The 16,881-nt window shown below is 38.3% G+C and overlaps 2 protein-coding genes across 2 annotated transcripts; one reads left to right on the top strand and one right to left on the bottom strand.

Annotated features, from left to right (window-relative positions):
• Window positions 1-231: 231 nt before the first annotated feature.
• On the top strand, window positions 232-5,371 carry tgm1l3 (transglutaminase 1 like 3). The gene is made up of 14 exons (XM_073823338.1): window positions 232-366; window positions 506-876; window positions 968-1,159; window positions 1,344-1,595; window positions 1,756-1,874; window positions 1,955-2,062; window positions 2,152-2,329; window positions 2,422-2,560; window positions 2,978-3,170; window positions 3,281-3,434; window positions 3,515-3,802; window positions 4,291-4,451; window positions 4,591-4,727; window positions 4,842-5,371. Exons 2-14 carry the CDS (start codon window positions 507-509, stop codon window positions 4,984-4,986), a joined length of 2,436 nt encoding a protein of 811 aa, XP_073679439.1. The 5' UTR covers window positions 232-366; window position 506; the 3' UTR covers window positions 4,987-5,371.
• Window positions 5,372-9,745: 4,374 nt separating this feature from the next.
• On the bottom strand, window positions 9,746-15,478 carry LOC141291607 (protein-glutamine gamma-glutamyltransferase K-like). Its single transcript, XM_073823767.1, has 13 exons — window positions 15,091-15,478; window positions 14,793-14,984; window positions 14,414-14,665; window positions 14,170-14,288; window positions 13,923-14,030; window positions 13,596-13,773; window positions 13,370-13,508; window positions 13,086-13,278; window positions 12,844-12,997; window positions 11,528-11,812; window positions 10,719-10,879; window positions 10,496-10,632; window positions 9,746-10,286 (listed from the first exon to the last, which is right to left on the bottom strand). The coding sequence occupies exons 1-13, from the start codon at window positions 15,476-15,478 to the stop codon at window positions 10,139-10,141; spliced, it is 2,454 nt and encodes an 817-aa protein (XP_073679868.1). The 3' UTR covers window positions 9,746-10,138.
• Window positions 15,479-16,881: the final 1,403 nt, after the last annotated feature.

Below are 16,881 nucleotides of genomic sequence, written 5' to 3' on the forward strand. Positions count from 1 at the left end.
CTGGTATTGCTCAATTACAGTTCTCCCTGTGAGATGAATTATTCTTATATCAATTATCTATTATCGGAACAATTACACTAAGCTGTAATTTGCACCATTACCATTTTTTTTTTTTTTTTTTTTTTTTTCCAAATTAACCTGTGTGATTCATCTGAAATGCTTCCATGAGGCAGTGAAAAATTGTAGGGTTGGGAGTGGAGAAGTAAATATATACCGGAGTAAAACGCAGAGAAGTGTCGCAGCGCAAGAAGCCGTGATTTCAGCCAGACTTGCTTTGCTAAAGTAAAGTGAGTTTAACTCTGTTACTCTGTTTCCAAACAGGGCAAAAATCTCTTCAGGTTTAACATCACTCCGGAGCAAGAACATGTAAGTAATCAACTGAAATGATCTAAAATGCTTTCAGAGTTATTTAAAGAGAAATTTGAGAGCACTATATGCCAATATTGTTAAATGCAAATGACAACTAATATATAACTCTCGTAATTTCTTTTTTTGCCCCTCACAGCATGTCTTACAACTTCTGTAACATTGGCCGTTTCCCAGCCATTAAACTGGACAGTTTCTGTCAAAGGTCTGGCTACGTGCCAATTTACAGAGACCCTTGTGTGAAACCTGTAGTGAATCCTTGTTTTGATCCCTGTGTGAAACCTATCATCAATCCTTGTGTGGATCCCTGTGTGAAACCTGTCATCAATCCTTGCGTAAAACCAGTAGTCAATCCTTGCGTGATTCCTTTTGTGAATCCTTGCACTAACCCATGCAACAACCCTTGCGCGGGCCCTTGCGATTATGTGCTGCCGCGCTCTGATTATGACTGCAAGGAAGTTGTGCTCAAGGACTGTTCTGTTGACTGCCAGGTCGTGCGCACCTGTGAAGGTAAGAATTGCAGATCTTTGGCCTGAGCTGCATTTTGTGAAATTTGTCCATTAAAGGTCCTAATTGATTTCTTTGGCTTTGATTTTCTCAGATTTGGTTCTGCAGGTTCGTTGTGTTGACCTGATCAAATCCTGGAAGTGTCAGAATCGTCAGGAGCATCACACCAATAGTTTCCGCAGTGATCACCTTATTGTCCGTAGAGGACAGTGTTTCCAGATGTGGATTGAGCTTTCCCGGCCATTCAATCCAAAATGTGACCGACTTCACCTGGAGCTGAGACTTGGTCAGTTAAGTCCTCTTGCTGTTATTAATTTTTTTTTAGTATCATTAAAATACTCTTTTTTTATATAGATGAATATTTTATCTTATTTTATTTTAAGTAACAAAAAAGTTTTTTAATAGTTTCAGTTTTAGTTTATGAAATTAACCCTGGTTATTTCTTGATGTTTTTTTATTTTATTTCACAGGTAATGTTCCATCAGTAAGCAAAGGCACTTTGGTGACTGTTCCATTGGTGGATGAATTCAAGAAATGTGGCTGGGAGGCCAAGATTGTTGAACGGGCACAAAACCGAATCAAACTGTGTGTGTACTCACTTCCAACCGCTTGTATTGGACGATACAGCCTCACCGTTGTAACTTGTGGCCCGAAGGGCAGGGCCACTTCATTTTGCAACCCTTGCAATGACATTTACATGCTGTTCAACCCATGGTGTAAAGGTACGTATGAAGAGGGGAAGAATATAATATATTTCACTTGCATTTAGATTTTTTACCACATGTCAATGCATCCAGAAGACTAAAAATGTGTTTTAAAAAAGCTATAGACTCAGTAATCAGTAAATGATTGTAAAATTTCAGCACTCTCTCTTTTTACTAGATGACTCTGTGTATCTGGATGATGAGGCCCAGAGAGTTGAGTATGTGCTGAATGACGCTGGCAAAATCTACTATGGAGCTAAACATCAGATTGCTTCCAGAACCTGGCACTTTGGTCAAGTAAGAGCCAAACTTTTTATTAATGCATGTACACAGGAAGAAGTGGTGGGATACAAGCATTTAATCTCTCTGAATCTTAGTTTGATGAAGGAGTCTTGGATGCATGTTTCTACGTGTTGGCAAAGAGTGGTGGCCCTTGCACTGGATGGGGAAACCCTGTTAACGTGTGCAGAGTGGTATCTGCCCTGGTGAGTCTTCACTTTCATTTTATGCATGTTTTGAAGCCTAACAAACAACCATCATGACTAATCATTTTTTGACTGTCTCTCTTTCACAGATTAATGCCAATGATGACTGTGGTGTTCTGGTGGGTAACTGGTCAAACTGCTACAGTGATGGAACTGCTCCTACATCCTGGTGCGGCAGCAGTGCCATCCTGAAACAATACCACAAATGTGGAGGAGTAGCTGTCAAATATGGACAGAGCTCAGCCTTTGCTGGAGTCACCAACACATGTAAGAGTTCCTACAGACTGGACAAGGAGAAAATGTTTTGAGAAAGTGATTGCAGATGTAATGGACTTCTATTCTTCTTCCCTTTCTTGTAGTATTGAGGTGTTTTGGCATTCCTGCTCGTCCAGTCACAAACTTCTGTTCTGCTCATGATACTGATGTGTCTATGACAGTAGACATTTATCTTGATGAGAACTGTGATCTGATCGATAACCTGAATCGAGATTCAATCTGGTAAGATTCTGTACAAACCTTTTTTTATTATGTAGCCTACTGTGAAATCAGCATTAGTACCTGCTGTAGTACCATAACGGGACAAGAAATTCTCAACATTCTTATGATTGCTGCTTTTGTTTCACAATGTCCAATATTTTCGCTTTGCAAATCTGCACATGCAGTTTGGCGATAACTGCTTTGATGTGCACCACCTAGTGGTGATATATGTGTATCTATCTATCTATATATATGCACTGCATGGACATGTGTTGTGCAATTTGTCATATAAAACTATGCAGTGTTCCTGAAAGGGCACAAAGATATAAATCTGCATTATAACATTTTCTTGCACATCTTCCATCTTACTCTCACCTTTTTCTCTGTCTCCTCTACTTTCACAAAAGTTGTGCTTTTTTCTTCCTCTTTTCCATGTAGGAACTTCCACGTGTGGAATGAGGCCTGGATGGCTCGACCTGATCTGCCATGTGGTTTTGGAGGTTGGCAGGTGGTTGACTCCACTCCTCAGGAAACCAGCATGGGCGTCTTCCGCTGCGGCCCCACCTCTGTTGCTGCGATCCGCAGTGGGCAGGTCTTCCTCAAATATGACACGCCTTTTGTCTTTGCTGAGGTAATTAATAAGCATATGCTGTTGGCTCTGATGCAATTTTTCTTTAAAATCTTCACTTGCACACCATCTTATAGTAATACATTATGATCAATGAACTCTTCTCGCTCTAGGTGAACAGTGATGTAGTCTTCTGGCAGCGCACAGCTTGTGGAACATTTGCTGCGGTCCATGTTGACAGAAACGCAATAGGTCACTGCATCAGCACCAAGGCTGTTGGCTCAGACAAACGTGTGGATATCACACACCACTATAAACACCCAGAAGGTGAAAACTCACACACATCTCTTAAAGACTCTTTCACTCTGAATAGTTGTAAATTTACCTCTGCTTTTAACATCCACCAGGCTCAGAGGAGGAGCGCCGTGCTGTGGAAACGGCCCTTCGTCATGGCAGCAGGAGGTGCGCATACCCACTGCCCTGTGCTGAGGATGTAGTCTGTGATGTCACCCTGAAGGGTGATGGACCATGTTGTGTGGGCAAAGATGCCGTGCTCTGCATTGCTCTGAAGAACAAATGCAGCGCAGCTCGTAGCGTCACCCTCCACAGCCAGGTGTCTGCCACATACTACACTGGAGTCCAAAAGGCCTTGGTAAAGAAGGACCAAACATGCTTTGAGCTCAGTGCCAGCGAAAGTAAGAAAAAAAACGCAAGCCAATCCATTAATGCAGAAATCCATTCAAAATCTACTGCAAAATTGATTTTTTACAACATCGTATAAGCCTTCCAAGACTGAGCTACCATGAGCAACATAAGCTTATGTAGAAACAATACAAGGTTAATTAAAATTGGAAATAAAATTTTTAATCATTTATTTACTCATCAAGAATCCAAAAGGAGGTTTTCACAAAAAAGCCATAGTAGAATCATTTTGATTTCCGCAAATAACCTTTCAGTGAACAAATCTTAACAGAACCATTTTTTTTTTCTGCGTACAGAATATTTGAATAATCTAAAGAACCCTTTGCACAGTAAAGAACCTTTTGTGGAATGTGGACTCAGTAGAGACTAAATTCAAACAGCCTAATACGAATTGTTCTGATATAGTAGGGATGAGGATGTTCACAACTACATACATAAGTAGTTTGTATGTATTCAGCGTTTATCTCTTGTCCATTTTCAGCCAAGGTTCTGGAGTGGTCCCTGCGATATGAGGATTACAAGATACACCTTGTGGATCATTCAACTATGACAGTCACTGTTGCTGGACAGGTCACTCAAACTAAGCAGATTGTAGCCAAACACTTCAACTTCAGGCTGTGCACACCAGATCTTGCTGTTACTGTGAGTTCGAAAAACTTGAATTCATTTCATTCAAGGCTAGAAACGAATTAAGAACCACTAGTTATTAGCTGGGTGTGGAAAGTGGAGTTTTTTTCATGACTTAAACGGTGTTAATGCAGATTGTGATTTTCCCTTTCAGCCTGGTTGTGATTGTGTGGTGGGCAAAGAAGTGCCAATAAAAATCACTTTCCAAAACCCGCTGCCCTGCGTGCTGAAGAATGCGATTTTCCGTATCGAGGGACTAGGACAAAAGCAGTGCAGATCGATTAACTATGGGTAGGAAATTAATCTAATACAGTATTAAACTACTAAATAATGAGATGTGTAACCTGCTACAGTTAATTTTTATCCGTATATAATTACATTTTTTACTTTCTATCTATTTCTCAGTGAGATTGCCAGCCTGGCCACGGTGAACCTGACTGAGACATTTATTCCTAAGTGTCCCGGCCCTTGCAAACTTCTGGCATCGCTTGATTGTCCTCAGCTGACTCAGGTGCATGGATGCACTGATGTAGTTGTCAAAGAAAAGTGAACAAATGGTCAAATGAGTGGAGGAGCAAAAAGCTTTCAGCATTTCATGCATTCATTTGCAGAGTAAAAAGGGAATTTTAGTTATGTAATTTTAGTAATGGGTGAAACAAAGGGTCCATTTAAATTCGGGATCTTGCTTTCAGAGGATGACTTATGCCAGACATTGTTTTTGTGGGAGTAACACTGAAATGTGTTGTTTCATGTGTTTTAAGAGAGATTGCAATATTGAAACATTCTAATCATTCAGAACTTCAACTGCTTCATTTTGTTATTTAGTCAACCTAACCAAATGGCAGTATGTGGTTGTGTTCAATGATTTAGTACTCCTTTCAGCTGCACTAATAATCTGTTCTCCCTGTTGCCTCAATAAAAGTTATTCACTTGCAGTACATGTGTATTTGTGATGTGTAACACTGAATCTAAAATAGATTAATGTTTATAAGGTGAAACGTAGTGATTCTTTTTTCAACAAACAACTTAATTCAGTAAGTGAATTATTTGAACATGTAACAGGTTGTTGAAACACATGCTCACATTAATAATATGCACTTCTAAGCCTGAGAAATGTAGCATACCTACAGTAAAATACGTAAAACATGTGGAATGTATGTGACCCTTGACCAAAACTTTTTAACATTTTTTAAACAATTTTAATAAATAAGCTTTCCATTGATGTATGGTTTGTTAGGATAGAACAATATTTGGCTGAGATACAACTATTTGAAAATCGGGAATTTGAGGGTGCAAAAAAATTGCCATTTCCATTAGAATATTGTGAAAAGGTTCAGTATTGAAGACACCTGGTGCCACACTCTAATCAGCTAATTAACTCAAAACACCTGCAAAGGCCTTTAAATGGTCTCTCAGTCTAGTTCTGTAGGCTACACCATCATGGGGAAGACTGCTGATTTGACATTTGTCCAAAAGACGACCATTGACACCTTGCACAAGGAGGGCAAGACACAAAAGATCATTGCAAAAGAGGCTGGCTGTTCACAGATCTCTGTGTCCAAGCACATTAATAGAGAGGCGAAGGGAAGGAAAAGATGTGGTAGAAAAACGTGTTTAAGCAATAGGGATAACCGCACCCTGGAGAGAATTGTGAAATAAAACCCATTCAAAAATGTGGGGGAGAAAAATGTGGAGTCAGTGCTCCACTACGCACAGACATATGCAAGACATGGGTTTCAGCTGTCGCATTCCTAGTTTCAAGCCACTCTTGAACAATAGACAGAGTCATAAGCGTCTCGCCTGGGCTAAAGACAAAAAGGACTGGACTGCTGCTGAGTGGTCCAAAGTTATGTTCTCTGATGAAAGTAAATTTTGTATTTCCTTTAGAAATCAGGGTCTCAGAGTCTGGAGGAAGAGAGGAGAGGCACAGAATCCTTGTTGTTTGAGGTCCAGTTTAAAGTTTCCACAGTCAGTGATGGTTTGGGGTGCCATGCCATCTGCTGGTGTTGGTCCACTGTGTTTTTTGAGGTCCAAGGTCAACGCAACTGTATACCAGGAAGTTTTTAGAGCACTTCATGCTTCCTGCTGCTGAACAACTTTATGGAGATGCAGATTTCATTTTCCAACAGGACTTGGCATCTGCACACGGTGCCAAAGCTACCAGTACCTGGTTTAAGGACCATGGCATTCCTGTTCTTAATTGGCCAGCAAACTCCCCTGACCTTAACCCCATAGAAAATCTATGGGGTATTGTGAAGAGGAAGATGCGATATGCCAGATCCAACAATGCAGAAGAGCTGAAGGCCACTATCAGAGCAACCTGGGCTCTCATAACACCTGAGCAGAGCCACAGACTGAACAACTCCATGCCACGCTGCACTGATGCAGTAATTCAGGCAAAAGGAGCCCCAACTAAGTATTGAGTGCTGTACATGCTCATACTTTTCAGTTGGCCAAGAAAATGATATACCAGTTAAATTGTACAATTCTCGATTTTAATGTTAATGCCACAGCAAAAACTACTAGCCTAACAAATATAAAGTTCAAACATTATTAAAGACAAGTGAACAGTCAGTAAATAAGAACAAATTAACAAATTACAAGCAATAGCACAAATAAATAATAGACCAAAGATGTTTTTGTTTTGTTTTTTTGTTGGTGTTGAAGTGCAGCAATTGAATAATCAAATGTAAAATAACATTGCATATATTCTTCACTATATAAATGGAATATTTATCATAAGTTATTCAGTCAAGAGACACGCCGGTCCACTGGAGCATGCCTGCAAAATAGTCGATCGTTCTGTATTTATGAATGAATTTATTAATCTGCCTATGTTGTGAAAGGGACCATGCAACAAGTCCACACGTTTACTGTATTTTTACTATTTTAGTAACTTGTCACTTGCAGAGTTGTAAAAAGTACTCAAAAATTTTACTCAAGTGAAAGTACAGATACTCAGTGAAAATTTTACTCAATTAAAAGTACAAGTATCTGGCCAAAAACATACTTGAGTTCAAGTAAAAAAAGTACAACTTTAAATTATACTCAAGTATTGAAAAAGTAAAAGTTTCCTGACAGACATACAGACGTATGGTTAAAGGGAGAGAATGAAACAAAATGCAATGGCACAGGTTAAACAGGTATATCTAGTGCAAGAACAACAATTAAAATGAAGCACATCGGGAAAAAAATGCAAGAAAAGGAACTAAAAGGAAACTCCATCCTTTCCACCCTCATGCCATCCCATATGACTTTCATTTATCAGATGAACACAAACTAAGTGTTTAAGAAAAATCTATTAACACAAGTGTATGGGACATCCAAAAATGACACTTCAAAAACTATACACAAAGTAAAAATGACAGTAGTTTATGCAACTCATGTTAATGAATCAGGGTCTTCTTAAGTTAAATGAAAAAGAATACAAATACTAATATTTTACTCTTGACCGTCGTGTTCACTTTGGGTGGTTTCTGAAGTGGTCCTGTCCCCTTGCATTATATTCACTAAAAATCTTTGTTTATGTTCATCTAAAGAAAGAAAGTCATAAACATCTGGGATGACAGAGGTTCAGTAAACCTAGAGAAATTTCATTTTTAGGTAAACTATCCCTTTGAAGAGCAAGATGTGATGCAGAGGCTACAAACATATTTCAGACAGAATACAAGAACGTGTTGAATTAATGAGGTGAGTCATAGAATTAAAACATAAAACATTAATATTTTCAAAGGCCACTTTTTTGTGTTGTCTATTCACCGTCACTGTCTAAAAGGATAATTAAACTTTTAATTGTTTATTTGGGACATTTAGGGTTTTTTTTTTCTCAGCAAATACTGATAAATAATTATTTGCAACTAATTAGATTAATTAATGAGCATATAATTATTAAGATGAAAAAAATATTAATTCCTACTGAATGTGTCATATAATGACATATTGTAATGTCTGGTAATCTGGTAAGAACATGACTAAACATGAATTACAATTAATTTAGCATACAATGTTTATTTACATACTTTTTTTGGAGATTTGTAACATTTATAAAAAAAAAAAAAATCCCACAAAAATATTAATTGTATATTTAAATTCTTATCACTGATTTCATTTGCACTCAATGTTGTGCATTCAGCTAATATATTACACTGCTAATAGCTCTATAAAAATAATGAACAAATAATGAATAAACGTTTTTGGGGGGAAAACGCAATTTTGCTACGTCAATATGCTTCCTCAGATTTGATGGTGACGTTTTAAAGCCAGCCATTTATTTACCTGATAAAAGTCATAACTAAAGTAGCAATGTGTGGCTTGATGCATGAAAACACTGATCATTGATTGTCAGGTCAGGCATGCACGTTTGAGCTTCCGTTTATGATATTTAATGTGCATAAGATACAATAAAAATGTAATGTACTTTTCAAGATGAAATAAAATTGTAAGGAGTAAAAAGTACTGTTTGTTCTTGTGATCTTGTGAATTTCGAATCAAACACTTTTTAATGGATAGACAGTAACCTCAGATACCTGTCAGCAATTGCAGGAAGTTCATGTTATTTTGAAATTTTGTAGCCTCAAACACTTGTCTGTCAATCAATATGCTTCATGACAAATGCCCCCTAGAAGCCTGGGCCCATATGCCTGGCATACTCTGCATCCCCCTAACGGCCCCCCAGTATACAATATAGCATGAAAACTGTTCCATGTATTTTACCAAAATTAATTGTTTAATGAATTATGAGTGACCACTGCAGGTGTTATGTTGAATCATTCACTTGTAATTTTGAGGCCACGCCTTTTAAAATATATTTTAACATAATGTAGAGAATGTAGTTAATATTTGCATCATTAATGATTGACCTTATTCACCTGCAATAAATCAAAATGAATTTTATTAGCCGGCTCGTGGATCATCCACAGCACCCGTGGATATAACAACGATGTGCACATCACTACTGTGCGGTGTGAATTGGCAAAGAAACGCTAGATGCCATCTTGTCAGAATGTACCAAAACATTCTTAATTCAGATTTCACTCGATATCCGGGGCATTTAGACTCCTTGTGGGAAAAACTGATGGTACGGCATGTGGTTTAAGCCTACGCTTATATTCATTGCCACCTCTAAGCTATTACATTAGCTGTGGTCATCGTTGTGTTGCAGTAAAAACAGCAACACACCAGTAGCACATTGAGAGCAACCATTTCAAGTCATAACGGCAACCATTTCATTTTATAGGTATTTTTTATTTTTATTTTTTTTATTCATGCTGAGGCTGCATTGAGACAGATTAACAATAAAGCAAACATGGTTAGTTTAAAAGGTTTTCATTGACATTACCATAGAAAAACAAGCAAAGGTAGACCCCAGGAAATAATAAATAATTACATGATGATTTTACAATAAAAATTTGCAAACATAAAACCAAAACTGACTGTCAGAATCTCTCAGATATAATTACTTTGACTTAGACATTTCAGTTCTTTCTCATATTTTATTACGTTTATTCACAATCAGGCATGATCAGTATCTGCAGTAGATTGAATTAACAGTCCCATATACCACTATATTACTCAGAGAAGGGCAATGAATAATCAAGGATGAAAAAATGCCAATTTTTGGAAAACAAAAATTTGGAAAACTTGTAGTCAACAGCACTTTCTTTCCAATAAAACTTTCCCTTCGTTTTGTTTATTTGGTTGGTTTAACAGTGCTGTTTGACAACAATGTTGGTGAATCCATGCACCTGAGTGAGTTGAGGACAATCGAATGAGGCCAGGAGTTTCTGTGGGCCATGACACCTGGGAATAAACTTCTCTGTCAGGCACACTGAGGCATGCCCTGCAATGTCACTGTGAAAGAAAGAACGATTATTTAATACCATTTTAACTAAAATGTACATTTTATACATATAACGATCACAACTGTTTAGCAACAAATATTGAGTTTATCATATTTATTGAGGCATCACATTTGTATAATTAAATGAAAATGCATGTAAGTACAGAATAATGCAACAACAATGCCCATTTAATTAAGCAATCAATGGAATTCATTTTACCCATAATTGACAACTCTGGCATGCTGCAGTCCAAGTCCCACAAAGCGGAATACAGTGTTCTTCAGGACACAAGGCAGTGGATTCTGGAAAGTGATTTTGACTGGCACTTCTTGACCCACGATGGCATCACATAAAGGCTGAGAAGAACCACGCACAAGACAGATTTTAGCATCAAAGGATTTCAACTAACCAGAAGACAGGTAAACCATAACTTTAAACTTACAGCGATAACAAGGTCTGGTGTGCGCAGTCTGAAGTTGTATTGGGTGGCCAAAACCTGCTTAGTCTGAGCCACGTGTCCGATAAGGTTGAGCATCAGTGTGGAGTGATCCACCAGGTGATCTTTATAGTCATCATAACTCAGGGTCCAGTCCAGAGTTCTGCCTAAAGTGGGGAAAAGTGACAAATATGGAATAAATACTAAAGCTTGCAAGTTTGCATTAGAGTAATTAACACATAGACTGTAATGTGTTGATTTATGTAAATTGTAAATATTAACTTTACACATAAAATGCACTATACTAACTTTGTGGTCACATGTATTGCAACTCTCTGATTATAGGCGATGTCTACATTAATCCTAATGAATTTGAAAATGTCTTTTTTGTTTCAAAATGCCTAGCGCTTCAAGCATTTTCCTAAAGTTTCTTATTCACACTATAACTTAACCACATAAAACTAATTGTGCAATTGTAAGTAATTTTTTCTGTTAATTTTGCAGGACTGTAATATGAAGAGTGTACAAATTACCATATCCTTAGCAACAGTGTGAAAGTACCATGCAAGCACAATACCGGTATAAACGTAGATATCTGTTGGTACAATATGCATCACATGACTAAACGTGTCATCCTTTTCAAATGCCTACATGTTCACAGTCCACACTACAATGGATTTTTTAATTGATCCACTTTGAAAAAGCTTTTTCAAAAAGCTTTGTTTTCCTTGACAAAAACATCATCTCAGTGTGGAGGCAAGGCCAAAATGGAGAAAAAAGTATTTGTTTTCAAACAAAAGTTTATAATTTCTCACATTCAGAGGGCTTGAGGTCGAAGCACGCCTGGTCTCTCTTGAGGAAGTTCTTGCTGACGCCGGTGTAGTACATGGCTGCAGCCTGGCTGTGGAGGGTGACACTTCGAGGTGAGCTGCATTTATTTTTTAGATTGATGCAAAGCACAGCATCCTTGCCCACACATGGTCCATCTCCTTTCAGGCTGACTTCACAGACAACATCCTCAGCACAGGGTAGTGGGTATGTGCATCTCTTGGAGCCATGACGGAGGGCTGTTTCCAAAGCTGTGCACTTCTCAGTAGAACCTGATAAATAAAAAAGTAAAACAAAAATATTCAAAGGGATGAATCACAGGCAGGGAAGGATTACCAATTAAGTGAGTTAAACAGCTGCTTAGGGCCCCGGGGAATCAGGGGATATTAGAAAGGAAGGAAGGAATGACAGAAGGACGTGCCGTGTGGCCAAGTACGGTAAACCAATCTCGGAATTTCACTCTTTCCACTGACAGAGTTTGTTGACCCGAGACTCGAACCCACAATCTTCAGGTTACAAGTCCGACTCTCTAACCATTAGGCCACAGCTGCCCCATATTGCCGAAACACATTTGCACCCTTGAACAATGTAGCCAATCACAGACATACCTGTTTATGTCTTGAACGCAATGACCAGAAGTGTTTACGTTAGAATCCAGTCACTGCTCAAAATGCAGAGTTTGTTGAGTTCTGCAAATGGGAATCCTCTCATTATAACAAAGTGTAGACATGTAAATACGAGATTCATTGAGCAGTGCAGAGAGCTTATTAATGGAACATCGTGAGATTGCAATGAACTGAAGTGAGTGACACCTTTTAGTGATTATATGAGGGAGCACTCTTTGCACGCATTCTAGGCTGTATATTACTGTCTGACTGTCTCAGAACAGAGATATTCACCTCAGTAAAGAAAGTATTGTGTTAAGAAATTTTTTTTGTCTTGATGTTTCAAATGACTCTCTTGTGTGCTTTTCCTTCTATATAAAAATGAATTCTTATAAATGCACGGATGCGATGACTAGAGATTTTCACTTAACAATAGAGTACACTTTCGATGCAAACCCTACCGTATGTCTTCAGAACACTTGGAATATGGAATGAGTTGCATGGCATAAATTAGGCGTAAACGAGAATATAGTTATAGTGTTGGGGCCCCATACCTGGAATTTGCTTAGTAATTCTAATCGTTAAGTCCCCCACTGATCACAGGTGAGACGCCAAACTTCATAATTTGTATAAGAACCATGGATCAAAGTGTTGAGCGCTGGACTAGATGTTTTAAGAAAAATGCATGTAGTTTTTACCACATGGGTGTTTGTAGAGGTTTGTGATGTCTACACGTTGATCTGAGCCGACCGCCTTGGTGCTGATGCAGTGACCTCCTACATCCTTCTCAACGTGAACAACACCAAATGTTCCATTGCTTTTCCTTTGCCAGTAAACCTTATCATTGTTCACCTAGAACACAAAGAGACAAACATGAATCATTAGTGATTATATGTTAATGTCTGTATGATAAAATGCTACATTAAAAGTATTAACATACTTCAGCAAAAAGGAAGGGCACATCATGCTTCAGGAAGGTCTGTCCACTGCGGATTGCAGCAACAGAGGTGGGGCCGCAGCGGAAGAAGCCCTGGCTGGTCAGTTGAGGAGTGGAATCAATCACCTGCCAACCTCCAAAACCAGAGGGCAGGTCTGGCCGATTCATCCAGGCCTCATTCCACACATGGTAGTTCCTACATGGAAAGAGACAAAGAAAGTAGAAACACTTCAGTGACATTCAGAGAAATGCTACTTTATGACATCACTAATGGTAATGCGACTTACCAGATTGAATCACGGTTCATTTGGTCAATCAGCTGAAATTTATCATCTAAGTAGACGTCAGTTGTCAAACAAACATCACTGTCATGAGCAGAGCAGAAGTTTGAGACTGGACGAGAAGGAATGCCCAAACACCTCAACACTGCAACAAAGAAAAGAAGAATGTAAGTGCATTACATCTAGAATCACTTTATCAAAATGTTTTCTCCTTATCCAGTCTGTACATTACATGTGTTGGTGACTCCAGCAAAGGCCAAGCTCTGCCCATATTTGACAGGTATTCCTCCACATTTGTGGTATTGTTTCAGGATGGCACTGCTGCCACACCAGGATGTAGGAGCAGTTCCATCACCGTAGCAGTTTGACCAGTTACCCACCATCACGCCACAGTCTTTTTTGGCAATAACCTGTTAAGAAGAGATTATTAAAACTATTTAAGTTTGAATGCAGCAAGCTTAATGCAGAAGTACTACACCTGGAAGAGAACTAATCGGACCATTTTAAATGCTTTCCCACATGAAATCATGGTGTTGATAAGAAGTAAAAGAAGACTCACCATGTCAGACACCACTCTAGAAATGTTAATGGGGCTTCCCCATCCTGAGCAAGGGGTGCGGCTCTTCTCCAACACATACATACATGCAGGCAGGATTCCCTTCTCAAACTAAGAATCAGACAGAATAGTGAGGAAATTAGAGTGCCATTTTCTTGTGACACACCATTCTCATTAAAATCTGTGGATTCAGAGCATTTCTCTGACATATCGAACATTTGTAATATATGAGTAAAAGTTTGGCTCTTACTTGACCAAAGTTCCATGATCTGCAGCCAATCTGCTGCTTAGTTCCATAGTAGAGTCTGCCCATGTCATTCCCCACATACTCAGCTCTCTCTGCTTCATCATTCAGGTACACACAGTCATCTGATAAACAGAACATTGGATTTTAAATTGAAAAGCTTCATTAAGTGCTTTCTTTTTTTCTACATTCTATTCCATTCTATTTTCATATATTTAGTTCTCAGGTTTACAGTGTAATAAACACGTACCTCTACACCAGGGGTTGAACAGCATGTAAATGTCATTTTCAGGAACACAAGGTAAAGTAAATTTGCCTCCTGGACACTGTGTCACTACACTGAACTGGTATCGTCCAACGCAAGCGGTCGGAACAGAGTTCACACACAGTTTGACTCGGTTTTGTTCATGTTCCACAATCTTTGCCCCCCAGCAGTCTTTCTTGAATTCGTTCACTATTGGAATGATCACATAAGTGCCGTCCCGGATGGATGGGATATGACCTGTAAAACAGAGAAGAACAAGAGGTTTTAGTGATTGCAAAAAGTGCTGGTTTAGCTCCTCAAGAGTTCTTCTTGAACATATCCTTTTTTGGGGGCATGTTTTCACATGTTGTTAGTCATAACTAACCTAGTTTAAGCTCCAGGTGAAGGTTGTCACAACTGGGATTGAAAGGTCGGCACAAATCAACCCACATATTGAAACACTGTCCTCTGCGAACGATAAGATGATCATCAAGAAAACAATGGGTGTTATGCTCCTGTCGATTTTGTCCGGTCCTACATTTGAGGAGGTCAACTTTACAAACCCGGAGGACGGCATCTGAGAAAATTACAAAAGTAGAAAACAGATCATTTACTGAGTTATGATAAGTGAAAATAATGTGTTTCCCATCATGCATTAAAGGACAAAGATCTTTGACTCTTACCATTGGTTTCACAGACTCGCTTGCTTGTGCAATCATCCACATATTCCTTAACAAAACCTTCTTCACGGCATGGAGTGACAAAGCTGCAAGGATTAGCATATGGAGTAGCGTATGCAGTAGCACATGGAACAGCATATGTAGTGGCATATGGAGAAGTGTAAGGGTTAATGCATGGGTTTGCACAAGGGTTTGAGCAAGGATTTACGTATGGGTTTGTGTAAACATTTGCACATGGGTTTGTGCAAGGGTTAGCACAAGGGTTTGCACATGGGTTGGTGTAAACTGGTGCGTAGCATCCTCCTTTCCAGCTGTCATCTGCCTGCAGTTTAATACCTGGGAAACGGCCGACAGTGCAGAGGCTTTTGCATTGGTTGTTGACAAAAGGCATCCTGTGAATTAAAAGATACAACATTATTATTGTTTTGTATAAGTTCAGGTGGAGCATTTCTAATGTAGCTTTTTCCCTGAATATTCCAGCCTTTAAATCCAGCCTTTATTAGACAGCAATGTAAGTCATCTTAACTTTTTTCTTGATGTGGATTATTTAAAGTCCATAAAAACAATGAATATGTGCAAAATAAAACCAGATAACAGGCATAAAGTAATATCAAAGTTGATTACTTACATGTTTTTAGTCCTTGTTCGTAACAAGTAACTGAAGTGAGAACTTGAATTACTGAAGCAAGTGAACAGTAAGTCCTGCTTTAACTAGCTCATCTTTCCACTGCAGTCCTAGTTATATATATATACTTAATGTTCATCTCCACCCATCCACATCTCCTGTGAGCAAGAAGAAAAGATTTTGGTTGAGTGACATATATTAATCTGAATGTTCTGTTTCAGGGAATTAGGTCAAATTAATGTCTTAGTTGAATTGTTGTGTACTTACAGAGATGTAATTGAGAAATTCCAGAGTAAGGAGAAAATGCTCATTTATAATGATGACAAAATGCCAATGCCAAATTACTCATGCAAGGTCACTGCTGTAATTCCCAGATAATGCATTTGTTTTACATAAATTGTAAAAGATTAAAAAGTATAGTATTCAATTAACCAGAATTTATCTTTTTAGAGAGTGTGTTTCACTAATTGAAGAAATTTCCTGTATTATATTCTCTCTGTTATGTTTTGTGGAAATGAAATGTAATTTTTATTTGTTTATAAAAGTGCCATTTGTACGTTAAATGAGAAGTTCACTTGCAGACCTTAATTTTTTTTTTTTTTACAATTAATTTACTCACCACCAAGATGTTCATGTCTTTCTTTTTTCAGCCGTAAAGAAATTGTATTTTGAGGAAAACATTTCAGAATTTGTCTCCATAGTGGACTTCTATGGTTCCTGCGAGTTTGAACTTCCAAAATGCAGTTTAAATGCAAAGGGCTCTAAATGATCCCAGCCTTTTCTATTTTCTAAAGAAAGAAAGAACAATTGATATACTTCTAAACATTGTCTTGTCTAGCTCTGCATGTACTTGGTGTAATCCGAATCAAGACAGTTAGGGTAGGTTGAAGAACTCAGATCTGATTTTCTCCTTTAACTTCAAAATCATCCTATATGACTGCAGAAGTACCGATCCAGTGTTTACAAATTTAACGTGCAAATAAGATCAAACGCCCTTTACAAAAAAAGGTAAAACAGCGATACAGGGCGATTTTGAAGTTGGAGGGAAAAAAGAGAGTTTTTCGACATACTCTAACTGTCTTGAACCAGAATACACAAAGTACACGCAGAGGTAGACAAGATGAGCATTTGAGATTAAAAAGTATATAACTTGTCAATTTGTTTTAGAA

Source organism: Garra rufa, chromosome 18, assembly GCF_049309525.1.
Source record: "Garra rufa chromosome 18, GarRuf1.0, whole genome shotgun sequence".
NCBI lineage: Eukaryota > Metazoa > Chordata > Actinopteri > Cypriniformes > Cyprinidae > Garra > Garra rufa.

Excerpts from the sequence above, each read along its gene's own strand:
- LOC141291607 (XM_073823767.1), bottom strand. The coding sequence starts at position 15,478 with ATGCCTTTTGTCAACAACCAATGCAAAAGCCTCTGCACTGTCGGCCGT. Across the intron at positions 14,985-15,090 it reads GCGAGTCTGTGAAACCAATG|ATGCCGTCCTCCGGGTTTGT; the intron begins GTAAGAGTCAAA and ends TAATTTTCTCAG. Across the intron at positions 14,289-14,413 it reads GTTCAACCCCTGGTGTAGAG|ATGACTGTGTGTACCTGAAT; the intron begins GTACGTGTTTAT and ends TCTGTTTATCAG.
- tgm1l3 (XM_073823338.1), top strand. The coding sequence starts at position 507 with ATGTCTTACAACTTCTGTAACATTGGCCGTTTCCCAGCCATTAAACTG. Across the intron at positions 877-967 it reads GGTCGTGCGCACCTGTGAAG|ATTTGGTTCTGCAGGTTCGT; the intron begins GTAAGAATTGCA and ends TGATTTTCTCAG. Across the intron at positions 1,875-1,954 it reads GAACCTGGCACTTTGGTCAA|TTTGATGAAGGAGTCTTGGA; the intron begins GTAAGAGCCAAA and ends TCTGAATCTTAG.